Source organism: Thunnus thynnus, chromosome 7 (assembly GCF_963924715.1).
Source record: "Thunnus thynnus chromosome 7, fThuThy2.1, whole genome shotgun sequence".
Taxonomy (NCBI): domain Eukaryota; kingdom Metazoa; phylum Chordata; class Actinopteri; order Scombriformes; family Scombridae; genus Thunnus; species Thunnus thynnus.
The window spans coordinates 22968165-22994859 of NC_089523.1; the positions used below are offsets into that span (position 1 = coordinate 22968165).

A 26695-nucleotide genomic window follows, 5' to 3' on the forward strand; every position below is an offset into this window, starting at 1 on the left:
CTTGGATGTCAAAATACTATGTACCAGTGAGGGTTTGGTATTTTCAGCTCTAATGTGACATGAACCCGCACACCGGTGCTGTGTCAACAGTGTCAACAAGCACCGCGGCCAGCACTGACCCGGCATGGCATCCTGTTACAGTCACCACACTCTTACCCAATTTCATTTTTCTCTTCGGTGGCCCAAAAAATGCAAACAGATTTGACCTTTACATCCGCTGAATTGATCAGTTTCTGCTTCTTATTCCAGGGCAACAAACTGGTCCTAACCTCGTAGCCCGTCAGTAGTTCAGATGCCCTGTAGATGTCTCTGATTGCAGCCCTGATGGAGAGACGAGGAGCAGAGGGCGATCATTCAGAGCCGTGACGTCGCCCCGGTGATGATCTGCAGCCCGTCAAGTCAGCAGCAGGCAGCCACCGACATACCGGATGTTAGGTGATGTGGCCTTCCACGTAAAAGGGTAAAAAAAAAAAAAAACTTTACATAAAGAAGCGATGAGCTGTGCAGTGCAACAGCCATCCAGAGCTTTGGCAACAATTGAGGGCATTGAGATCATGCCCTCAGTGTCAATTATTTTTCTGGATATCTGAGGTTTTAGCAACCATGGACTTCACCCTCTGTGCATTTGGTACTTTATGGGTGACTCTAGGGCTGCAATCAATGATTATATTCATTATCACTTAATCTGTCACTTATTTTCTCAATGAATTGTTTGGTCTCTAAGAGGTCAGAAAATTGTAAAAAATGTTGATCACTGTTTCCCAAAGCTCAAGGTTTGTCTCGTTTTGTCCTGAGCAACAGTCCACAACCCAAAGATATTCAGTTTATTATCATAGATGACAAAAGAAATCAGAAAATATTCACATTGCAAAAGCTGGAACCAGAGAATATAAGTATTTTCCTTAAAAAATGAAATGATTAAATAATTTGTCAATTATCAAAGTTGGCAAATAATTTTTTGTTGATTGATTCAGGTCTTGTTTTTTTGTCTCAGTCTTGGACCCCAGAAATTGTCATGGACAGGTGTGTTGGATCAAAATTTCTCACTGAATACATTTAATGTTTTTTTAAACGAAGCTTCACATTAAAAAATAAAATGTGCAATAAAATAAATCAACAGTTAACAAAATAGTTCAAATATTTTGAAGACATTTTAAGCGAAAGGTGCAGGAGGTGGACTCAATTCTTGACCTTATTTCTTTCTCTTTTCTTTCCAATATTACCAGGCATGTTTGCCTTTATTAGAGAGAGTAGAGAGCTGACAGGAAACAAAGAGAGAGGAATGAGCTGCAACAAAAGTTCCCAGCCAGATTTGAACCACATGGTCAGCGTTTTTTAAACCAGTTGGACCACCAGGATGCCAGGGCCCCCGTATTTCAAAAATCCTGTTTAAGGTCCTGTTTCATTCCAACACTTAATCCTCAGAAAAGTTTAACAAAAAACAACAATTATTGCGGAAGAGGAGTAGGGGTTCAGTTGTAACATCTCAATTTTCTTTAACAAGTTTGAGTTATGTCACTCATGCTCCCCTCCCCCAACTTGTTGAGAACTGTTTACACACCAAGAATGCACATCCTCATTTTTGGTGACTCTGAAGACAAATTAGTTCTTTTTCTGTTTAGTTCTCAATATTTTAGTACCCTTTTAGTTTCTAGATAGATTTTGTAAAAGTGTTTTGCAACTCACAGAACTGATAAATCTGATAACTGTGAAAAATGTTAAACCTGAAACTGTCGGTGAGTTAAAACTCAATTTTCTTTTTCAGTCTAGTAAAACTTTTAGCAGTAAAACAAAATGAAGATGTGAAACACAAAAGATATTTAGGATTAAGTGAGTTAGAGATTTGACAGAAGGTGTCTGATTCAGTGAACCTTCACCAGAGACGATTCAACTGTTTTCAACAATATCTGTTACACTCATGTATCCTTTAAGATTTGTTTATACAGAGGATGCAGCTGTTATTTCCAGAAATATTTTTTGGACTCATGGGAAAATGTAAATATTGTAACAACTAACCTTTCATTGCAGAAATATTCAGCCAGAAGGTCATCAGCCAACACCAATATTTTTGCTTTCTTTCCATGTAACATCAACACTACAGCAGCATATCAGTGTAGAATTAACATTATTGACTGAGGTGTTTTGACTAGTCTGTTATCTTCATTGAACTCAATTATTTGGTAACATCAGGCATCATGTTTTGAAAACACTTAGCTGTAAATTATGAAATTTGGTTGCAACATAATCAGTAGATGCTTTGTACAGGGTGGATGGTCCAACTTTTAACCCTAGGACTGCAGGATTATCATAAAGGCCTAGCCTAATTCTTGATATTATAATTTCGATTATAATTTTGATTTAATAGAACTGTTATTAGGCTAAATACATATTTTGTGTAGGCGGATGCTTTTACTGGATGTGGACATTAAGAATTTTAATAATGCTTATTTTTCAAAACACACTGTAGTTTTGATCGTTTAAACTCTACCTCTACCCTACTGTAGCAGCTGAGCACAGTCGGGTCAGTGCAGGTTAATTTCCTCAGTTACATTACCTGCTCCACTCGCAGGTTACACCAAACATCTATAGTAAAAACTATATCTGTAGTCATGTCTCCACTAAAATATTCTGGTCTGGGGGTGTATTGTCAGCAGCACAGACACTACTGAATGATCATAAATATTATAGAAATATTATAGGAATACTAAAGGCAGCAGTGTGTCTCTATGATCCTGTCACTCTTCCATGACTACACGTTTCTACTTGTCACATGAACATGACACTAGCCTATAGAGTATATAGGCTACAATATAGTATAAAAATTGTGTATTTATAGTATATAGTTTCCAGAATATTGTAGATCCAAGATGAAACTGAGAGAAAAAGGCGCTATTACAAATCTGTCTGCTACTTCAGCACCATGGACAGCGCCATGGATTTATCAATACACAGCACAGTTAGGCTACTTATATTTCAGAGCCGTGGTCGGAGCCATAGATTCTAACTTGCGCAAACCTCAGATCAAGGATCAGTGAGGAGTAGACTAACATATTCAACTAAACAACCCCTCTGTCCCTGCACTCTCTCAGCTATGAGGGGATGGAAAGGGGGGGTGACAGGTCAACAAGGGGGATGGCACCCCCTTTGTTCCCCCTCAAATCGCCTACTGAACATAATCATCTATTTTAAAGACTATTTTCTCTCCACATATGGACTTGGAGCTCAAAGATAGTCCATTAATCTCATTCCCTCTTGCTAATCGTAACAATGAATCACTCCACATTATAATCACTCTTCAATCTGTTTAACCTTTCAACACGTGGTTATCAAAACGGGGTCTTATTTTGAAAGCGGTACCCGGAAGTCCCGCTTTCCCCCTGCGTGCTTGACTGCCGTGCCTGGGTGATGATTTGCTTACTCGGAGCAGGACTGAGTTTGGAGCGGGTACTGTGAAATGTGTAACCATGATGTTGCCTGGATAATCAGCGGAGGACGTTAGAAAACAAGAGGTAAGAGAAACTGTGACAGCCTTTACTTTTCTCATTCCTACTGATATTTTCAGTCAGGTGATTCTGCTCCGATGAACTACTTTTCAGCCTCAGACTAATTTAGATAATTAATTAGAGAGAAATGCCAGTTTGGTGGCGGGTTATTATAATTTCCATTTACAGCAGACATGTGGAAATCAACCCAAGTTCGCCCGCAGTCTGATTTGGGATTTCACAAACTTGATTGAGCTCAGACTGGATCGCAGCTTGTTCAGTTCACCGTCACATTTTTGTGACTATTTTGGATAAATTGGCTCTTTTATTATTCTGGCGGGACGCGTTTCCTCTAACAGCGTACAGGCAGTAAATACACGTGTTGTGGGCATTAATTTGTCGCAATGTGCCAGGATATTAAAGGTGGATTTGTGCGTCTGCACCTGATGCGCTCTGATGTTGCGGGTAGTTGAGGATGCAGCCTGTCAGCATCACTCGAGGTGCTGCTGAGTGGTCCTGCAACAATAAAGATCATATAGAGCTTAATCATCACCCTGATCGCCATTTAGGCTTTTAAATGTAGTGAAAAAAAAACACGCACCGAGCCGGGATTGCGCTTCATTTTCACGCTTTCATCAATATGATAGTTTGATAACTTATTTAGGGTTTTTAGCAGAGCGGCTTAATTGTCTTTAACACGTCTAATCATGAACGTGCGCAGCCTAAATTAACTAATCAGCCCTGCAAGGCGTCTGTTAATAGCAAGCCTACCTGTTGAGGGCATCGATGTGTGTGTGTGAGAGAGAGAAGGAGAGAGAGTGGGTGCGTGTGTGTGTGAGGAGCTTGATAAATTGAACCGTCACCTCTCAGTATGCAGACGTTATTACAGCGACGTGACCGCTCTCAACGAGACCTCAGACTAATCACCTGCAATGGAAACTGTTGCTTTGCGCTTATCGACCTGTTGTTTGCAGTTTGGTCCTTAATTCAAATAAATAAACATGTAGGGTGCATGAAATAAAAACCACAGAAGACATCAGTTAAAGCTTTACATTTCATAAAATTTTCTGATATGTTGTGATTTGTGTGCTTTTAAAAAATATTCCTATTGATTGACCATTAATTCAAGTGTACACTGGAGTGTAATTAACTGGCTTTTAAATCACATTGTGAGTGAGGCAGGCACTAATGATCCTCTAACCTCCATCCACCCACAGACCTACAACCAGCTGAACGCAAGTGAAGCAGGCAGGACAGCCACACCTCATGCGTGGGCTCAGCAAAGGTGCGAGTGGATACGGGTCTGACAAACATGGGTGTGCTCCAGCTCCACAATCCCACTCACCCCAGTACGCTTCTGCAGAGGGCCAATCAGATGCGTCTGACTGGCACCTTGTGTGATGTCATCATCACCGTGGACGGCCAGGAGTTCCCAGCGCACCGCACCGTCCTGGCCTGCACCAGCAAAATGTTCGAGATCTTGTTCCACCGCAGTAGCCTGCGCTACGCCCTGGACTTCCTGTCCCCCAAAACCTTCCAGCAGATCCTGGAGTACGCCTACACCGCCTCTCTCCAGGCCACAGCGGAGGATTTGGATGACCTGCTGTACGCCGCTGAGATCCTGGAGATAGAGTACCTGGAGGAGCAGTGCCTGAAGGTGCTAGAGACCATCCAGGCTGAGGAGAGCGAGGACGTGGCGGTGAGGAATCACAGCTCCGGAGACCACAGTGACCACAGCCGGGCCAGGCACTGGAGGCACATGTTGATGTCCAAGAAGCATTCCATACAGGATGGACCCATCCGCACCACTCCCACTGCCCTACACCACCTCGCACTGTACCACATGACGGAGAGGAGTTCTCCAGGTGCAGAACCCGAGGTGGCTCCTGGATCGAGCCCCAAGCTGGACACAGAGGTGGACATGGAGAGTTCCCAGCAGCCTCAGCACCCCGGTGCAGAGTTATCCCAGGCCTCACCCCTGGATCCTGCAAGAAGTATAAAATCAGAAAGCATGCAGGTGGATGATACCAATGGCTGCGAGGGCAGGTCCTCCAGCGCAGGGGAAGGAAGCTGCATGTCAGATCAGCCCAGAGACGAGGGCCCGGGTACACCCCTGAGAAGCAGCGTGATCACCAGCGCTCGAGAGCTACACACAGGCCCGGAGGACGGAACACAAATGGTGGGAAACGCTGTCGACTGTTTCCCCGGGATTGCCGAGAAACATCTGGCCTCCATATACTCTGCGCCCTCCAACCACACAGGGGAGGGGATGATGCCAGTGTCCGTGTCAGTGGCCCCGTCCCTGGGCGTGCCGCTGGACCCGAGGGCCTACAGCGGCCTGCTGCACCAAGGCTTGCTGCACAGGGAGCTCCTCAGCAGGCTGGGCCAGTTTGCGGCAGGGATGAGGCACGAGGGCCAGGCTCAAGGCCAGCAGTGTTGTGGCGAATGTGGGCTTCAGCTGCACAGCAGACAGGCCATGGAGCAGCACAGGTAAGAACGCACAAAACAACAACACATTTTCCTGTATTATATTTGAAATCTATTTTTACTGTGCTACATTATCAAATTAGGGTACGAAATCTAATTACAGGTTAAGGAGCCACAGTTTTAGTCTCAATAACATTTTGCTGAAAAAAAACAAAAAAAAACCCACTGCTGCACTCACTGCTCAACACTGTTACTGACAAACATGTCTTATGTCTGATAAAATATGTGAGGGATGTGCAGGTGCATGTGTGTTGTATAATGAATGTAAGCTAAGTACTTAATTATGCTGTTAAAAAAAGCACTGGACACGTGTCTCTTAAATTTAACAGTCTCTCGGTTTAAAGGATTTTTTTTAATGCGACAAGAGTTAAAAGCTGGAGGGAGCAACAGCAAATATGTTAATTTCTTCTCAGGGACACCTGCACTCATGTCTTAACAGTGAGACGTCTCGGGAAGTTTTGAATTGGGTCTTTGTGAGGGATTTGATATAAAGAGGCCTTGGTGTCGCATAACGCTGTTATTTACAAAGCCTTATTTTTCTAAATTCTGTTTGATTACTTGCGCTGAAGTGTGCCTCACACAACAGGCTGTCTCTCAGCCTATTTGATATGCATTCCTCTGCAGCAGCAGAGAAGAGCTGCTCAGCAGGGACCAGACTGGACGCTTCAGCTAGATGATGGATAACTTCTGCTTTTTTATTTTTTTTTATTTTTCATTTATTTATAAGCTTGTCAGTTCATATTTTGTCATGGTACACAAAAACTTAGCAACTAGCTCAATGACAACTCATTAACTTGATTGCAGATGTTTATAATTGTGCGTGCTTAGCAGTGTTTTGACTCACCACTAATCATTAGAAACAGGACTGTGAGTCCCCAATCCTAATATGCGGCTAACCCGTGATTACTATCTCAGCATCAACCTCCAGCCTTTCCCCGCTCACGCCTGTGACTGACATTTCAGCCTCGTGCCACTCCAGAGTTGTGAGTTGAGAAACCGCCCGGTGAAACAGAGCATCCTGTGGGATATTTAGGGATGCGCGTTGCTTACTCATGGAGACAGGCCGATGTCCACAGGTTGAAAGAGCTGCATTGGTGGCACCGCTTTAGGGTGTGATAGTTGCTGTAGGTCTGTAACCAGGTCACTGAGCATACACCTGGTGTGTAGATTGACATTTTCTGGAGTTGTTAGAGGAAGATCTCCTGGCACTGTTTTAGTATTGAAAAGTTCGGAAATTAAACAGATTTTATTTTAAATTTTTACTTAAGTGATCATTACTTTGTTGAAATTTATAAATTGTGTTCTAAAGTTTTAAAGGTGACTAAATGGTTGATACTACAAGATTCAAATATTTTAGGGAATTTTTAATGGTTACTACTATCCAGTAAAATTATCTTCCCGGTTGACAAAATGTTGAAACGTCTGCTAATATAAATAATATTCTTTATAGAGGGGAGAGTTTTACTTTGCGAGGCAGCTGGAATCACAAGATTACAGGAGAATCCATCTTGTCAGGCTGACTGGTGTCCGAACCGCCAGTGGTTCGGACCAATCAGCGTCCTATGAGTATTCTCTTGTGATCTCACAAATCCAGCTGCCTCACAAGGTAAGACGGTGACAGACAGATGATTCATCCAATCACTTGCCAACTATTTTTTTTTTTTTTATGAAAGTGCCTGCCCTTTTCCAAACTGTTTCCAAGGACGACTTCTCAGATGGTTCTGTATAACAAACCATCTGGCGCGTCAGATTAGAAAGAGTCAGCATTTAGGAAAATATGTTTTTATTTTAACGTGTCAGTATCATTAAAATTATACTTTTTAGGAATGGAGCTTTTTGTAGTGTTTATGGTATTTTTTTCCTTTTATTAAAACAGTTAATAGTGGAAAGAAAAAAGGAAATATGCAGAGAGAAAGATAGTGATGACAGGAGATAAAGGACATCATGGTACACACCTTAGACTGCTGGGCAATCACGATTCCCAAAATAGAAGCTTTTTAAATCTCACGTAAATGTGCAAGTAAATTGTCATCATCAAATTCAGTCAAATCTAATGTTGGTCACTGATTTCGTGTGTGCTAAAGTGCAACTCAGGACCCATTTATTTTGACCCCAGTAGTGTGTTTAACTGGAGTCTTTTTAGGCCATTTGCTCTGCTTTTAGCGGGGTGATATAAGGATAACAGTACAGATGCCTTGCATGCTTGAATGTGTGTGATATGATATGATAGGTTTTGCTGCCGGCTGAGCTTCAGCGAATCATCTTTTTTTCTCCTTTTCATAGCTGTTACAGGAGAAGCGTATGTATGTGTGTGTGTGTGTGTGTGTGTGTGTGTGTGTGTGTGTGTGTGTAGTGTTATGTTGGGATGTGAGTTTGCGTGCATGTACTTGCTGTGTGAGTATGCGTGTTTGTGTGCGTGCCCAGTGTCTTGCATTGCTGGCGGGTGGAGGCACGCGTATGTCTGCACTCTGAAATTAGCCAGATATCCTATTGTCTGTGTTCTTTTAGCATTCATGCGTTGTGATTCACAACTCCAAGGGCCTCTTACACTAATGATGCTGCATTCAGCGAGGGATTCTTGCCGGAATTAAAACATGCTCCTCTTGTTATGAGGACAATGATGCTTCTGGGTTTGGGAGACCTTACAGAAAAAGGCGCAGAAATGAGATACTTTTATTATCACAAGTGCGCTCTCTCTGTTCTTCTCGCTTTTAACGCGCTCACATTAGTGTTTGTCTTTCCACAGGAGGCTGCATAACGAGGAGAAGGGCCACGGTTGCGAATACTGTGGCAAACACTTCCAGGACAGCATGCGGCTAAGGATGCACATGCTGTCTCACACAGGTATTTAGTAACTCTCACACTCTCATCTCACAGTATTCAGTGCTTATGAAGTCTCTTGATAGTCGGCCTTTCAAATGCACCTGTTCATACTACAACCCCTCCTCCTACCAGTTAGTGCTGCTCCGAATACTTGGATCATGCTTTCTTTTCCATGCTTAGGTCTGTGTACCTCTCCCTCCCTCTCCTCTCCTCTCCTCTCCTCTCTCTGTCTCTCTCTAGTCTCTCTCCGTTGAATCGTTTCTGTGTTTTTTCGGAGAGACTCTGGCAGCTCGCCAGCTCTGCCCCTTCTGAGTGATGACATCATCAGCTGCCGGCAGGCCTGGGTGTTCTGCCAGTGTTCCGAAGCGTGTGTGATGGCTCGCTCGCAGATGTGTGTCCAGGAACACACTGTACCCAAATGCAGACTTAATCAGACCTGACTGCTCTCCCAGCTACTTTATCCAAAATAGAGAAAGAGGAGCAGAGGGGGAGGGTGGGGTGGGGGGGGTTGAGGGGGGGGGATCAGGGACTAAAAATGAAACTAAAACAGAAACAGAAACCTCAGTTGGAAAATGTGTATAGACAAGGCGAGGTCCCTGTCCTCTCCGCCTGTTTCTCTGAGGATTGTTCGGGAATGACATCCTGCTGACAGATGAGAGAGAATCTGCTTCTTTAAACTCACAAAAGACTTCACCTGAGTCGTCCCTTTTGCTTCTTCTATACCCTCTGAATAACCCTAAAACACACATACTGTCTTACTCTCAGACCTCGACAACATGCTTTGATTTTCAATTCTCAGTGACATCTACAACAGCAATACCTTTAACCTGATTTGAATTTTTGCATAAACTCTCAACATCCCAATGTGTCAACCCATAATACTACAAAAAAGAGATGTGGATCTCATTTCTTTGTCACTGTGTATTTCGGTATAGCAGCCTTAGATCCCGCTGGTTGCTAAGGAGCGAGTGCTCCACTGCTCTAATGGGCTGATTTGGTATTCAGCTCGATGCTGGCTCTTATTTTGGTATGCCAGACAAAGTGTTTTGATGGAGGACGATTGCAGCCGCGTCTGGAGACAGTTTGATGGTTTATGGATGAGAGCACACTCCGTGCCTTTGACTGCACAAGACAATGCACTATGTTCTCTTCTTCCCTTATCACACAATCTCACACAACACAACACACCACACTGGACAGCGTCACACAACATCAGGATCTACAACACTGCTGTAGTGTTACCACTATATAAACTCCTCTCTACCAAGTTTTATTTTTTGCTCCGTGTAACAAAACGCACCGTTCCAAAACAGTAACGGTTTGTTTTCAAAAATTGTTGTTTTCAAAAATGAACAGATTGGAGCTTTTTTGTTATTTGTGTGCAACACTGGGAACAGTGGCACAGTGTCTGTGTATAGAGGCATCATAAGAGTTGAAAGAGGACCACATTTAGGCTGTAGCGCTCAGAGTTCCCAAAGCTTGTGGGTGTTTTAATGAGTCATTTTAACTTCATTTAAAGCCAGCTGAGCAGAAAATAGATCAGTGAATGAGCCCTGGGCCAGTATGGATCTGCAACCGATTTACATCTCTGTGAGAGCCAACCCACATCCAAACAGCTGTGTGTGCGTGCGCGTGCGCATGTGTGAGAGAATGTGTGTGTGTGCGTGCGTATCTGTCCTATGTGTCTGTCTGTGCAGGTGTGAGGTGAGTGCAGAACAAGGATTGAGCATTTCTGCAAGCAGTATGCATACTTTCATGTCTTTCATGTCTTCATCAGAATAGACAAGGGCATTCCAAAGGTGAACTGGGAACTGTAGTTACACTGTATGCGATGGGATTTGGGGTGTTGACTCTGAAGTGTTTTTTTGATAAAGGGATGTGCCGCAGGCAGGAAGCGTCTGCTGTAGAGAGAACACCCAGTCCTTCTGTGGCCTCTCAGGCAGACAGTCTGCTCACTGTTCAGAGACTGATAACAGGGCACGGTAAATAAAACTCTTCAGCTCAGCTCTTTTTTGTCAAGAAGAAGGGCCGTTGCACCCTGTCTGGTGCCTTTGTTTGTCCTGAGTTGTGTTTTTATGGCGGTTTCCTCTGCTCCATTGTACTGTGTGCATTTGCTTCCTTGTGTTAACACCTGAAAAGCACAAGTGTGTGACAAGCGAGGCTCTTTGGTGACTTTTGAAATAGGGCGCCTTTGTTCCTCTCTTGTTGCTTTTTCCCCCCCAGTATTTCTTTAAATGCTACATTAACTGACATAGTCTGCAATTACAAAACACATGTTTGTGTTAACTGTCTGATCAAGATACCGTCTTATTAATTTGATTTTATCTACAGCTCCTGCAGAGGCGCTGGTGTGTGATCAGTGTGGAGCAACATTCTCCTCAGAGGATGCTCTGGAAGCCCACAGGCAAACACACACAGGTATTTTACAAACGTGTGCATGCACTAACATTCCTCTCTCTCTCTCTCTCTCTCTCTCTCTCTCTCTCTCTCTCACACACACACACGTTTAACCTGGGCAGCATGCATTGAGCTGTCTAGTAAGCCGTGACTACTGGACCTGTGAACGTGGGTCTAAACTTGCTTGTCATGCTGGCTGGGTTAAACTGTTCCTGTCATGATGCTCCATAATTTATCAACAGGGAGGTGGGAGGCCACCTCCCTGTTGATAATATCACCCACTAATATCTCTTGGCATCCAGAGCCACTGCATGCCATTTCGTTACAGCAGTAGCTTTAGAGTGCCAGCATTACAGCTTCACAGACATACTATCCTCACCTCCGGCTGTGGAATTATTTACCTTACACTCGCACAGTCAACAACAACAAGATGAACACTTTTTGACTTTTGCAATGATCTCAGATGAAGAAAATGTCTGAATCACAACTTTTTCTTGTACAGAATATGTGTGGCATTAACAGTTGGCATCAGGACGAATCCAAATAGTTTTTTTTCGTAAAGGCTGTGTGTCTTTTGGCTGCACAAACCTGGATGGTGATTTAGAGATTTAAAATCTTGGCTCTTTGGAATTTAGAAAAACCTGCCTGAGGAGCTGAAGTCATTTTCATCTTTCACATAAATTTCTAAAAACCCTCCTGCCCAGACTTCTATATTATTAGTAGCAAGAAAATGTTATTTATATAAAGTACTTTCCAAAACAGAGGTTCTAAAGTGCTTTACATGAGGGAGAAAAGAGAAAGAAGGAGATAGAAAGAAAGACAGAGAGGACAATATAGAAAACAAGGGAGAATTAACCCATTAATAAAATTCATAATAACCAAGAAAAAGCCAAAGTAAGTAAATAGGTAGATCAGTATTGGTATTATTAATAGTACTACTGTAAGAGTGTTATTATTACTTTTGGTGTCAATGTATAATTAGAGTAGACCTATAAAGAGTTTACAAGTTCTCAGCAATGACTTTATAACAGGTAATAAGTAATTAATGCTTTCTCTATCAACTACAACTTAATTTATTACCAGAGTGGAAATTTGTCCTGGAGCCAGATGAAACAGACCACACACAGAGTTGAACATATTACACATAAAACATATCATAAAAACATGTCAAACAAATGCTAAATCCCACCACACAAGCTCACATAAAACAGTATACAACAATGTGTCCGTAATAATCCATAAAAGTAAATAAATATAAAGACCTCTTGTGGTTGTCTGGATGTGTGCCAATATTAAACTAAGCATTTTTAGGTTTGTGATTTGCTTTGTGTTTTGAGCTCTTTGATTAATGAGGAATGACCCCTCCTGTGAATTGTTTAACGCCTGATAACTTCTGAAAGAAAGCCTCAGAACTTCTGAGCAAAAGAAAAATGCTTCAATGATTTACAATAACATGATTAACAGCAGGCTGGTAACCAACCAACCAGCTTAATACTGATCTTTAAAGCTAAACTGATAAAAATCATTACTAACAACTTTATGAGTTACCCTTGTTGTAAAGTGGTACTTTAACTATTTTTCACTTCAAGCTCATGGGAGAATACTCAAGAGTAAAGGAAAGGTTCACAAATATTCTAGTCTGGCTTAAAACAATAGTCAGGTGCTCGTGTGAACATCGCTGTAATCATTCTGTCTGTTCTTAACAGGCATTAAAAGATCGCTTCCTCATGCTCTTTCAGTGTGAGTGATGGGGGACAAAATCCACAGTCCTTGTTATGTGCAAAAATGTCAAGTGAATATCTTCCAAAGTTAAAGTATTTTTAGTATAAAATTCTCTCTTTGTTTCTGCGGACAGTGTTTCCCAGTTGAGCTGCAGTGGAGAATAGTAACAAAAAAGGGAATTTGTACTAAAAAAAGGCTTGATTTGATTAAATTGGACGGCTGGAGTCTGATATTAACATCAGATAAAGTTTTGAATACAGTTTTGCACAGAAGGACGACTGCAGCTTTAGTCCGCTATCACTTACACTGTAGGGATCTTTTCAGTGTGGACAGGAGGACAGATTAAAACAAGTAAAACCTGTTTCAAATATTCACATAGGCACCTGCAATTTCTTTTTTGGAGTTAACAAAATAATCTTATGACACACTTGGAAAAATTGTGAACCAGTGTTTGACTCAAACCTCTCCAACCGTGGAAAAAAAAAAAAGCTGTATTGTTGTCAGACGGTACATATGCCTGACAGTGTCTGAATCCACACCTTTTCTGCAACTGTCAGAGAAAGGTGATAACCCTCTCAGGAGCATTGGCATGTAACTGTAACTCCAGGTGGCACACACAGTATGAATAGTTAATGGATGTGGACATGGAGGGGTGTTAACGATGCCCAGAAGTTTCTACCCTCATCTCCCCGAGTTGTAAACACCCAGAGCTCGGTTTCAGCTTGGCAGTGTTTCCAGAGCAGGGTACAGGAGGGCATTACTCTCTCGTTTTGTCATGGTCTCAGCTTAGTCTTCTGTGACGCATGAACCCTTTTTTTTAACTGACTTTTATTGTAGGTCTCACAGGCTATGACATGAGCTACAAGTAATTTAATCAGCTGTGTTGAGGTTATGTGAGGAAATGATGACATTTCTCCAACTCCGTGCAAAGATTTACATTTAATAACTATCACCTGGTATTTTACTTCCACTAAAACACGCAGGGTCTTTCAGCGTTCAGTGCCGATGGTGCTGCCACAACTTTAATTTGCCATGTGGCATAACCAGTGAGCCAAATGAGTTTCCTCTTAGCAGATTAACACTTGTCAGACCTCAGCAGCTGCAACGTTGCTGTCCACCTCCTCTGGAGGGGAAATAATACTACTTTTGGGAGACCTTACTCTGAAGCAATTTGGCAACACTGGCTGTAAGACTAGTTTACAGTGAAAGTCTCTTTAGCCATTTTGATATGTCAGAGGTGAATGGCCGTGGGTTGCTGAAGTTTGAGATCAAAGAGAGAAGGAGGGGGGCAGGGGGGATGGGGGCGGAGTGGACTGTGGGAAGGGGGTAGGGGGTATGTGAGGACTTCCTGAAGGCAAGAGGGTTGCTGTTGGTGTTGGATGCCAGGAGTAAGAGGAAAACAACATCATGTGCTGCTGTTTACTCCTCACTACAGCACTGTCATAGTCTCCTCTGACCTACTTGCCAGTGCCCAAAATAAAAGAATGGATCTGTCTCCGAATCGCTCTCACAACAAAGGGGTTTGTTTCATCAGAGCAAGTCGAGGCTCTGGGGCACCAAGCTTTCAATTTTTGGAAAACCCAAGACTGAAGCTTATCTACAGCACACACAGAAATCAACTGTATATGCTTCAAACCATGCTGGCTAACCATTTTGCCACCTTGCCTTCAAGGCAAAGGCCATAAGAGTGCTGGCTTTGTGTACTCACAGCAGCTGCACTGTTTCCACACATTACAGGCTGCTTCATCAAGTGAATAATATTACCTTCTGTCCGAGCCCTAATTAAACAGTGCTGTAGTCCAGTCAGATACAGCCTGGACTTTATAATGCAGCCCTCTTAAAGCAGACCTTTTAGCTTGCCTAATTGCATGTCCGTCATCACACTGCATCCTCCTGTTAATACCCGGTTGTAATTCATACAAGCCTTAAACTGAAATGAATGGTGCTCCATTTTGCCATTGTGCCCCCTCCAGTATTTATTTGCACCGACTGTCATGATACACAAAGCCCTGTGAGCCGCTGTCATTTCACTTGTAGTGAAATACAGTAAGATGGAGAAAATATTGTAAACATTCTTGGAATCGAGGCGGCTGAAACCGAGTGTGACCTCAATAAACTGGTCCATGGAATGGTGGTTAAACACGAGCAACGTATCTCTTGTTGCATTAATTATTGAGTCGGTTGTTCCTCACTCAGGTAGATTAGCAGTCTACTGATGAGTGCCCGGGGTTGTTTAAGGTACTGTAGCGTTTGTGTGTGTGTACGTGTGTGTGTATGTGTGTGTGTGCTTCTAGAGCCACCACATCTACAGGGAGCTGTCTTCATGAACACATACAGTAGTAACATGAACACACAGGGTCATGTGAGGTCTAGCACATAATGCAGCCTGCATGACTGTGTATGTTTAACTGGGTGAACTGGGCGAACTGAGCCAGCAGATGACTGTATATACACTGAGAAAGGCCTGAGGACATGGTTTATAGTTAGTGTCGTCACATTGCATACTCTAACTGGCGGACATGATAGGACATGATGTAATATTTTAAACTGTGTTAAATTCCTTTCCTTTTTTAATAGCAGCGGGGGATTTGTTTAGCTTTGATTTGGCTGTCATTCACAATTTACTGAAACAAGCTCCGTGATAGATCAAATTCTGCTAGTATTTATTAAAATAAAGACAATTATTTGCAAAATACTCATTAAAACGAGACGTTTTGTTTCCATATAATTTAGCAGATTTAAAAAGAAATTATTCACAAATCAATCAGTTTAATTGGTGGGCTCCAGAAACTAAAGTTAAGATGAACACAGAAGAAATTATACAGATTTGTGGTCGTCACTGAATACAATCTCTTGTTCAATTTGCAGTGGGTTTACTCCCAGATTCTCAGGGTGGGAAAACTTTTGTTTGCCGCTTGAAAAGAAACAGGCTGCGCTTATTTGTGAATGAAGGGATTAGCTTGAACACTTCACCCCAACAAGGACCATGATCCTATCTGGTTGCCTAGACACATGGTTTTGTTTCTTAGGCAGCGTGAGAGCCTGGCTGGCTCCCACCTCAGTTGAACTGAATAAGTGGCAGATGTATGAAGGCAGACCATGTTAAATCACATGAGCATACGCATCGTCTTAGTGGAGACATGCTGAAATAGCATAACAACCGCAAACCGTCCTGAATTACTAACCTAATTGTGCATCAGACATGCAGCTCAATAATGTAATGTACACAGTAAAATGTTTATATTTTCTGGATTATGGGAGCATTGCCTGAAAGTAAATCATTATTCTCACTGTTAAGGCTCCCTCCCACAAGACACAATGCTCAGTCAACTCTCCAGCCTTTGAGGAATACCATTGATTACATGGTATTTACCCCATTGAGGGCCAAGGGTCAGGGGGTCATCCTGTGCCTTAAATCCCAAATCCCAAGCCCATTGTCTGGTTAAGGGTGAGAAAGCAGGGGGCAATGACAGCCAACTTTAGGGCTTATTCTCTCATAAAGAAGCTCCTCTTCACTTACTTACTGCTTACTGGAAAACTCTACAACTGCAAATCCTTTTTGTTTGAAAAGTTAACAGGGCGCAGCAAGGCGAAATGCCACCACTAACACATACAAACACTTCCCTGCCTCCGAAGGTTTTTGTTTACACTTCAAGATATTATTTGTTATTTCTATTTTCAGCGTCGGCTGCGTAGAATAAACTGAAAACAACTGTTGAGCTGCTGTCATCGTGTGTCAACCTGAGATCAAGAGTGAGATTCTTATGACAGAATATTTGTCATATTTCTTTACTCAAGTTTCAGTATTGTTGGCGACAGAAGGAGGATCAGGATATAGATCTGTGAGTGTCTGCGAGTGTCAGGGAGTAACGATTTACCTCCACAAAGAAGCCAGGATGTTAAACTTTCTGAGCAGACAGAAGAAAGTGCGCAACAATCATATATTAACAATATATGATTGTTAATAAGGAGTGTTTGGAAAGAAAATAATTAGCTTTGAAGTATCTACAAGTTGGATACTGTGTTATTCAGTTAGTTGAGGGCTCTCCACTTTAAGTAACTGTGACCAGTCTGGACACTTTGGAACAGAAAGTACTCCCCCTGCTGGCTGCAGAAAATATTGCAAGAGAAACTGGTTAAAGTGGAACAAGGCTCCATATCACAGGTCATGCAGAGACTGCATTTTCTGCTTCTTAAATGTCTTTAGCCATTTTTAGATATGTCATTACCCAGACTTCACTGCTGCACAGTGCATAGTGAGCAGGCATTAGTTAGGTATGACTCAGGCAGACAGTAAAGCTGGTTAGACAGTGAAAGGATTTCCTGTATGGTCAGCGGATCGGAGTGGGGAGGGTGCAGAGGCGTTGAGAATGGAAGGTCTTTTGTCTTCAACTAAAATATTGTGATCCGTGGGTGAGAAAGGTCCTTGGTCATTAGCTGACAGCATAAAGAAAGGGATTGTAGGAGTTGCATGAGGAGCCTATGACTAATGGGCTTGGTCAATGAGGGCCTGAACCTCATTGTGTGCCCTTTGTGCTAAAGTCCACAGGCCAAAGCCTCTGAACAGGTGCAGTACATTCCACTGGATCGCCTCCCTGTAGGATTGCAGATCAGGGAATGTCTTTCATCCCATCTTCTTTCTGTTAATGATTACGAATGATCGGTTCTATTAGTGTCTTTTCGGGGGGAAATTTCAAAACTATGTTCAAAAAGGAGCGCCGTAATTTCAAAAGAAGAGGTTTTGTGTGTCTGCGTCAAACTGCACATCTGTGAAATGTTGAGTCTCAAAAAGTGTCTTTGGCTTTGTTTGAGCAAATTGTAATATGTGGATTAGAAAACAATGCATGGCAAATGTTTTTGATTTATCCCTCAAAATTTAACACTTGAAATCCTGCCTGCCTGCTACACACTGGACCCACACCAGTTAGCCTACTACAACAATAAGTCAACAGAGGATGCCATCTCCACGGCACTCCACTCTGCTCTGACCCCCCTGGACAGTCACAACTCTTACGTCAGAATGCTGCTCACAGACTTCAGTTCAGCATTTAACTCTGATCTCCTTCAAACTGATCTCCAAGCTTAGCCAGCTTGGTATCAGCACATCCCTCTGCAACTGGACTCTGGACTTTCTGACTAATAGACAACAGTCTGTTAAGTTAGACAACCTCTCCTTCTTTACTACCACCCTGAATATCGGCGTACCACAAGGCTGCGTGCTTAGCCCTCTTCTGTACTCCTTGTTCAACCATGACTGCTTTCCTCTCTATGGCTCAAACACCAGCAAGACCAAGGAGATCATTGTGGACTTCAGGTGGGCTGGGAGCCATGCACATACCCCCATCTACATAAACTGAGCTGTAGTGGAGTGTGTGTTAAGTTCAAGTTCCTTTGCATCCACATCTCAGATGATCTCACCTTGTCCCTAAAGTCCTCGATCCTAGTTAAAAAGGCACAACAGTGCCTTTACTTCCTATGGAGACTAAGGAAAACTCACCTGTGTCCCAGACTACTGGGGGACTTCTACCACTGAACCATTGAGAGCATACTCACGAACTGCATCTCAGTGTGGTGCTCCGCATCAGACAGTAAATCACTCAAGCGGGTGGTGAAAACTGCCCAACACATCACCAGCACCCAGTTACCGACCATCAAGAAGATTTATCTCAAGCGCCGCCTGGGCAGGGCAAGAAACATCATCAAGGATGTCTTTCATCCTAACCATGGTCTTTTCACCCTCCTCCTATCCGGCAGGCGTTACAGGAGCCCCCACTCCTGCACCAGTAGGCTCAGAAAGAGCTTTTTTCCTGAGGCTGTTACCCTGCACTCCACACCACCACTTTAATAGCATCATTGCACTTATTACTGCACTGTTTACAGTACTTTAATGAACATGCAATTTGCACTATTCGTATTTTGCAGTCTGAACCCCTACACTGTAACCAACTATACATATGTTGTTTATACTCTGCATACTTAACCAAATGTACAATTGCTGTTCATGTATACAACCTATTTTCTAACTCTTGTCTGCTTTTCCTCTGTATAGACGTATTTAAAATATTTACATATATAATATTTGTATATTGTAACTTTCCACCGTTCATCACTGTACATATTGGAAGACATAGCATCACTTATGCTGTAGCACTTACTTTCCTGCACTCATCTGTAAATAATACTGTATTTTTGCACTTCTGGTTGGACGCTAACTGCATTTCATTGGCTTTGCACCCGTACTCTGCACAATGACAATAAAGTTGAATCTAATCTAATCTAAAAATGTGAATTTACGTGATTTGTTTCTCTTTCTTTCTACTTTGAACAGGCTTGTCTGTTAACTTGATTGAACCTAAAGCAAGTGTCTGACACTCTTCCCTCTTAGTATGAGTGTGCTGTATCCCTTTCCCTGCGTTAATTCCAATTTAATTGCCAGTTGCCTCAAGGCACTTCAATAACAGTAACAAATGATTTGATTTAGTGGACCTCATCAGACTGCATTTTAAATGCGACACAGCAACCCCACTTGAATTCCAATGAAGTGCTGGCACGGTCCTCTGTTTACTAATGATCCTCCGCTGGAGATGTCTGATTGAATCTGAGTCAGGAGCAATGGGACCTGCTAGCATTGTAAATGATCTGCAACCTGAGCAGACAGAGAAATAAGGACCTCATAATCTCACATTAGAGCCTTACTCTCCAGGACATGCACATTATGTCCAATGCGACTGATTAACCAGTCCCTCAGTCTTACCACACATATGAATTTGCATCGGTGTGAATGCCAGAATGGATTTGAGTGCTGGCGTACACAAGTGTTGACTGTATGACAGCCAATGTATCTTCTTCACATAGCCATTTTGACTTAAACTACCCTGCCAGCGACTCCCTATCTGTATTCCTCTCCACACTCTGTGCAACAGGAAAGCAGCCCCAAAGAGATGCCAGGTCACACACAGGATTAAACTGGATTGTGTTTTTTCCTGCAGTCCTGCCTTTAATGGCTTGATATCACTACTTAACATTCTGCACAGAGCGCATAGTGTAGGCATCATTTAGGGTGGAGCTACTATCAGCCGCTCTTTAAGCACAGAGACAGAGGACTTCACAGGCTGGAGCTGACTCCTGATGGGGAATGAAGAGAATAATTACACATCTAACACACCAGGAAGGAGCCATTGATTGTGTGATTGACATGCTGTGCATTGTGTGGGAAATTCTTAAAGAAAACAATGACTTTCATGGTTTAAAATAGAATGTATAAAGACTCACAGTTGAAAGTGCCTCTGGGCTTTTAGGGGAGTTAGTTTAGGTAGAGGCACTTGCTCTTTGAAAGAAGCTTTTCCCTCAGAGGACTCACACAAAAGTTGAAGTGACCCAGTTTCCCCACTTAAGGCCCTTTCTGTGTATGGTACTAAAATAACTGTGCGTCTGTGTCTTGTGCGTTCTCCAGGGACTGACATGGCGGTGTTCTGTCTGCTGTGTGCAAAGCGCTTCCAGACCCAGAAGGCCCTGCAGCAGCACATGGAGGTCCATGCAGGCATGCACAGCTACATCTGTAGCCACTGTGAGCGCCCCTTCCCTAGCCACACCACACTCAAAAGACACTTGCGCTCGCATTCAGGTAATCATTTGCACCATCACCCTTGTCTGTAGTGTTATCTCCTGTCATATAACATCAAAATGTATTGTCAAAAGCATGCATATGTTGAAACTGCCTTTGAAGACAAAGACAGCTGTATTTATTTCTGTATATGGGTTAAATTCCTCAGGTTATTGGCTTTAAGGTTTTAGTTGATTTGCATGCATCCTCTCCCATCCTCCTTTTTCCTTCTGTATAAAATGACTCACCTCTCTGATGACAGCACTCTACCGTTATGGCCGGTGCATAATTTGGGCAATTTCATCCTGTTTATATTTTGGGTTCTTAGACAGCCTTTGGGCTTCTGCAATTCACAGCTGTCAGTTCTAGTGTGGTTAACCCAAAATGATAGAGGAAACCCAAATAAATATTGAAGGGAAAGCAAATGGAAATGACTTGTCTGTGTGTTCTACCGAGGGTGAGTCTTAGAGCCGCAGGAGACGGAGAGATATTTACTGAAAAGATGTCCCCCTTTCTTCTTTTACCTTAAATAACACTCCCAGCTGTCAGGACGGCTTGATGTCTAGACAGGAGAAATACATAATTGATGTGAAGAGACAGAAGTGAAGGGAGTTTTGGCCATGGCAGCGTATCTTGTTTGTATGCCATTCTGCTTGGAAGTAACATTTTGTAAATGTCATCTGCTCCACAGTGGGGTGGGGGATTGGGGAGAATCGGCCTGTAATGAGGAGAGCAATGTATCCTCTGACTTGGCTGTTGCTGTGGACACTGAGATAATGAGGCACATAGGTCATTGGAGATGAGTCAAACCCTCAGCCTAGGAGAGAAATAGATTAACTACAGTATAGAGAACAGAGCAGCACATGCCTGGAGGACTTTTATTAGCTATTAGCAGACAGCCAAGGGGAGTGTCCTCATGTCATAACATTAGCAACATCTGAAAGCACAAATATTCCCCTGCTTGATATGCATGTGCAGAAGGGGCTCTGTGACTATTTGACCTATGCAGTTACATATGCACTATATCATGTCGTGCCAAGGATAAAGTTAGCGTTAAATGCCTCTCATGAGATAATGGGCTGTGTTTGTGTTGTGGCTGCTGTTGTGACATGACTGTGTTTTCAGGCGATCACCCGTTTGAGTGTGAATTCTGCGGGAGCTGTTTCAGAGACGACGGCACGCTAAGGGGCCATAAACGCATCCACACAGGAGAGAAGCCTTATGAATGCAACGGCTGTGGGAAGAGGTTCAGCCTCAAACACCAGCTAGAGACACACTACCGTGTACATACAGGTGAGAGAAGTCAGAGGAATTGTCGCACTGGGTGACATGTTCCTTCATTATTATGAACATCGACACTGACTTTGTTTTGAGACGATCCCACGTACACCGTTCTGCTGCTGTAATCGCTTGAAATGTGTATTAATCCACTGGCAGAAAACAGTCCCTGAAAAATGCACCTTGTGCTCCTGTTCATGTAACATTTGATAAAAACTACAAAGCTCAGCTGTTTAAGATATTATTGAGCCTTTATGAAAATATAACAATGGACTTTGACACACAAGGAAGAGAAGTCAGAAAATATTGACAGTTTTGGTCTTTTCATGGGACTGTTGACAATAAGAAAGATATACTGTAGAATTGGATTTGCAATGATTAGTCGATTAATTGATTAACAGAAAATTAATCAGCAACAATTTTGATAATTGATTAATCATTTAATATTTTCTGATTAAGCTTGTCAAATGTAAATATTTTCTGTTTTTTAATAGTAAATTGAGGTAACGTTTTTAATAAATGGCCTTGAAATCTATTTAAACCTAGACTGAATAAATCTTAACTGAGTGTCTTTATATTGAATTATTTCATATTAACTACTAATGAACAATTCAATTAAATCCCTAAAATGTTCAACAAGTCAAAATTTCTCTCCAGCTACATTTTACTGACCACTATCTGATATGTCACTGTGGTCAGAGAGAAACCTCCTTCGTATTTCTGGTGGATGACACCGTCTGTCAGCAAACCGATATAGGTCTCATTCTGGAGATCAAACACACACACACACACACACACACACACACACACACACACACACACACACACTCCACTCAATACCACAACAAATACAGTGGACTGAAATACAGGTGAATCCTATTTCACCTGGCCGGCCTCTGGCTTCAGGTCTACAAGGTTAATGCTGTATCGTTGAATTTTTCAGGTGAGAAGCCATTCGAGTGTAAGCTGTGTCACCAACGGTCCAGAGACTACTCGGCTATGATCAAGCACCTGCGCACTCACAACGGAGCGTCTCCGTACCAGTGCACCATCTGCCAGGACTTCTGCCCGAGCCTGGCCGCCATGCAGAAGCACATGAAGGGCCACAAACCGGAGGAGGTGCCGGCAGACTGGAGGATAGAAAAGACTTACCTGTACGTCTGTTACGTCTGAGCAGGACTTGGACCTCATGCACAGTCTCACACACACACACACACAAACAAACACACACACACACACACACAGTCACTGCTGGGTGAAAACCTTTTAACTCTGATGCTGATAGATTACGTGTATCTCTATGGGTTAAAAAAAAATAAAACTGAAAAATGCATTGAGGGAAGTTGTCATTCTGGTAGATACAAGGTTTTTGCCTGACAACAGAGACATGCAAGCATGATGCAAATGTGTGTACATGCTAGGGCTGCAACAAACAATTACTGTCATTATTGATTATTTTTACTATTGAGTAATAAATCAGTTAATTAGTCTGAAAAATGTCAGAAAGTAGTCACCTCTTTGTGACAAGATGACAGTCCAGCCCAAAGAGAAAAGCAGCAAATTAGGGCTGCAACTAATGATTCCTTTCATTTTTTATTAATCTGTCGATTATTTTCTTGATTAATCGATCAGTTGTTCGGTCTATAAAATGTCAAAAAATGGTGAAAAATGTCGATCACTGTTTCCCAAAGCCCTAGATGCAGTCTTCTTTTGTCCAGACCAACAGTTCGCAACCCAAAGCTTTTCAGTTTATTATCATAGAAAAGTAAAGAAACAAGAAAATATTCACATTTAAGAAGCGGGAACTACTGAATATTTCACACTTTTTCCTTTAAAAAATTACTCAAAAAATTATCAAAATTTGATTCATTTTCTGTCAACCGATTAATTGTTGCAGCTCTATAGAAAATTCTCACATTTTGAGATGCAGGAAACAATGAATATTTAGTATTATTCCCTGAAAATTTACAGAAACGATCAATTAATTACCAACATTTTGTTATCTGATGACTTGTTTCAGTCCTAGTGCACACAAACATACACACACAGATATTCTCCCTCCCTCTCTCTCTATCTCTCTCTCACACACACACACACACACGCACACACAGTTTTGATAATAACTGTATCTGTAATGGATCCACTGTGGTTAAAAATCAATGCCACAATGGCTGTGACTGCTGACCTGTATGTGTAGCAGGAGCTTTTTGATTGATTGCTAAACCATCAGGAAACCTGAGTCATCTCCTATGATTGTGCAGTAAACGTTGAAAATAATTCCACGAAGGCTTTGATTGGCTGAACTTTGCAACATTTTCTCTCCTAATTTCCTGTGACTTCTCAGTTTGTTTGTTTTTTTTTTCCCCTGCTGTTGGGTTTTTATTTTAGAGTTGTTTATTTTCTGCATGTTTTACTTGAATGGCTGCCACGTTTTGACCTCATAAGCTTGATCTCATTAATTGCCTTGTCTTTTCTTGCAGTGGGTGTTATTTGTTTCGAGGTAGCTGGCTCACAGTTTGCGTTTCTCTTGCAATGCAATAGGTTTTGCTATTTATATGTTGTTTATTTGTTACCAAATATGTGCTGATTATCATCACACAGTCAGTGTCTCTTGAGATGATTTCTTGTAGAGCGAGCTCTACTGTACCTCTCCACACTTTTCACTGTTTGTTTTAAAACCTACTGCAAATTGTTCAGTCATGAGTAGTTTTAATTTTCTAACAAACACCTTCATAATTTAAATGGTCAAACAGTGTGTAAAAAAAAAAAAAAAAAAAATGCGAAGAGCCTCAACATGGCTTTTAAGTGTAGTTTTTTATCATTAACTATATATAGATGTCTTATAAAATCTCAGAATCAGAATTTTCTAGGAGAAAATTGAAGAAAACATGAAAAGAAGTTGTTGTGTTTTTTTTTACAAAACATGAAAAGAAAATTCTGACATTGAATCACTATGAGCAGGTTATTGTCAGTCGTAGCGTAGCTGTAATGTACAAACTGTCATGGTATGTTATTCCCGTGAGTGAGCCTAACACAGGCCTTATAGAGTTAAACATGTTGTATTTTTGTATTACAGTAATTTGCTATCTGTTTACATTTGGTATTATTTGAGAAACATCTTAATGTGTGTGTGTTTTATAAGTCTCTGATTTGATTAAAGATCCCTCCCTTGTGCCTCTTTTATAAGTAGAGCATTGATGTGCTTGAGTACATGGGTCTGTGCTATTGGTAGTTGTTTCTGGGTGTTTGTTTATTGTTACTTAGTTAAAGATAGACTGCCATGTAGATCCACTTGTCTGAACATTGCAACTGGAAGCAACATACTGTGATAGTGGCTGATACTCTGATGCAAGTTCCAAGCAATTTTGATGTAAAAGTACACGCTTGCCTCAAATTGTTCCCTTCAAAGTGACAATGGACTGAGATCTTTGGATGAAAACAGTGTGTATAACAAATCTTGGCGTCTGTGGGCATTACCGATGCCCTCTTAAGTAGCCAACAACACTCAGTGCCATGAGAACACACATTCACTGTATCTATTCTACATGAACATGCACTATAAATGGATTTCCTCGGTGGACCAAAAGAAATAGAGCACTTTTGTTTGAAAAGGGTTTTTTCTTTGATCTTTCTATGTTGTGATAATGCAGATGTCCTTTTATTTGATGTGTCCTAGAAGGATGTGATTAGCATTGTTTAGATTATGTCAATGTCTGTCTACCTCAGGGCCAGATCAAAGCTCGACCTGGTGTCCAATCAGGGTTGTTCTTCTTGCCATGTGTGCAGTAAAATCCCTCTTCATTACAGCTTTGTAACACAGTGTGTGAAAGTGTTTTTTCTCAGTGTGGATTCAGGCACAACTCTGTATGCGTCAGTGTTCGGTGGCATGGTTAAAAAAAGAATAAAACAATTTACTATTTTATGCATTCTGTCTCATTTGCTGACTGTTTCTGGTGTCTGCTTTTAATAATTAACACACTTCATCAACACCACCCGTCATGCTCCAAATGTGTTCATTTGAACTATTGATTATATAAAAGTGGAACGATTTCAACTGTTTATTCATTACTTTTAGCTTTATATTTTAATCATATATTCATTTAGATTTTTATTTTTTTACCATTTATTCACAACTTTGAGCTTTCTTTTTAATCATTAATTTATTACTTTTAGCTTTCTATTTAACCATTTATTCATAAACCTTAGCTTTATATTTTAAATATTTATCCATACCTTATATTCTAACCATTTATCCGTTTACTTTAAGCTAAATATTAAGAATCATTCGCTTAATCGCAGCATATGTGTGTTCAGATGATACAATATGTGGATACATTTCTTTTTAATCAGAATTTCTTTTTATTCAAATTAGATAAGCTACTCCACAATCTTTCCATGTACCCTCTGGCAACTGCAGCTACCCTCTCCCAGGGTAGCTGTATGGTCTAACTCCTCTCTCTGCAGCCTCTGTGGTCCTGATTCAACCTCAACATTTCACTTTTACAGCGCTGCTATAGCCCTACCCATCATCTGCACAAAGACAAATGCTGCTGATCCCTCTTACCGGTTTATTGGCTCCTGCCACAAACCTTCACAGTCTTAAGCTGTTTACAGAGTTTATGTGTCATCTGGGCTACTTGCAAGCAGCTGGAGTCACTCCAGGCTCTGAAATGACCTCTGATGGCTCTCTGCCAGGGCCACAGCTGGCCAGTGTTTTATCCAGATGTGGATGGAGCTAAGAATCACTTTATCAGATCTGCCAATGCTCCCTGCACAGCACAGTGAAAGTGAGACTGGTGAAACACAGTCAGACCTCTTAATTACAAGTACTGGCAGCATTTACTTTACATTTTTCTCATGCTGGGTTTTCATGTTCGCCTAATGCCTTTGGGATTGAACAGGT

At 41.8% G+C, this 26695-nt stretch overlaps 1 protein-coding gene across 4 annotated transcripts; it reads left to right on the plus strand.

Annotated features, from left to right (window-relative positions):
* The first annotated feature begins 270 nt into the window (after positions 1–270).
* zbtb16b (zinc finger and BTB domain containing 16b) lies at positions 271–25714 on the plus strand. Of its 4 annotated transcripts, XR_010928995.1 has the most exons (8): positions 2873–3509; positions 4700–5972; positions 8716–8813; positions 11124–11210; positions 20365–20535; positions 21640–21807; positions 22736–23453; positions 23484–25714. XR_010928995.1 is itself a non-coding variant. In XM_067595022.1 (7 exons), the coding sequence occupies exons 2-7, from the start codon at positions 4795–4797 to the stop codon at positions 22963–22965; spliced, it is 1932 nt and encodes a 643-aa protein (XP_067451123.1). In that variant the 5' UTR covers positions 271–460; positions 4700–4794; the 3' UTR covers positions 22966–25714. The 4 variants fall into 4 exon arrangements, 3 of the variants coding, with proteins under 3 accessions (XP_067451123.1, XP_067451124.1, XP_067451122.1); XM_067595022.1 differs by lacking the exon at positions 2873–3509 and adding an exon at positions 271–460 and having other exon boundaries at positions 22736–25714; XM_067595021.1 differs by having other exon boundaries at positions 22736–25714.
* The last annotated feature ends 981 nt before the right edge of the window (positions 25715–26695 follow it).

Coding starts and splice junctions, on each gene's coding strand:
- zbtb16b (XM_067595022.1), top strand. CDS start 4,795: ATGGGTGTGCTCCAGCTCCACAATCCCACTCACCCCAGTACGCTTCTG. Junction 8,814..11,123: donor GCACATGCTGTCTCACACAG/GTATTTAGTAAC, acceptor TTTTATCTACAG/CTCCTGCAGAGGCGCTGGTG. Junction 20,536..21,639: donor ACACTTGCGCTCGCATTCAG/GTAATCATTTGC, acceptor CTGTGTTTTCAG/GCGATCACCCGTTTGAGTGT.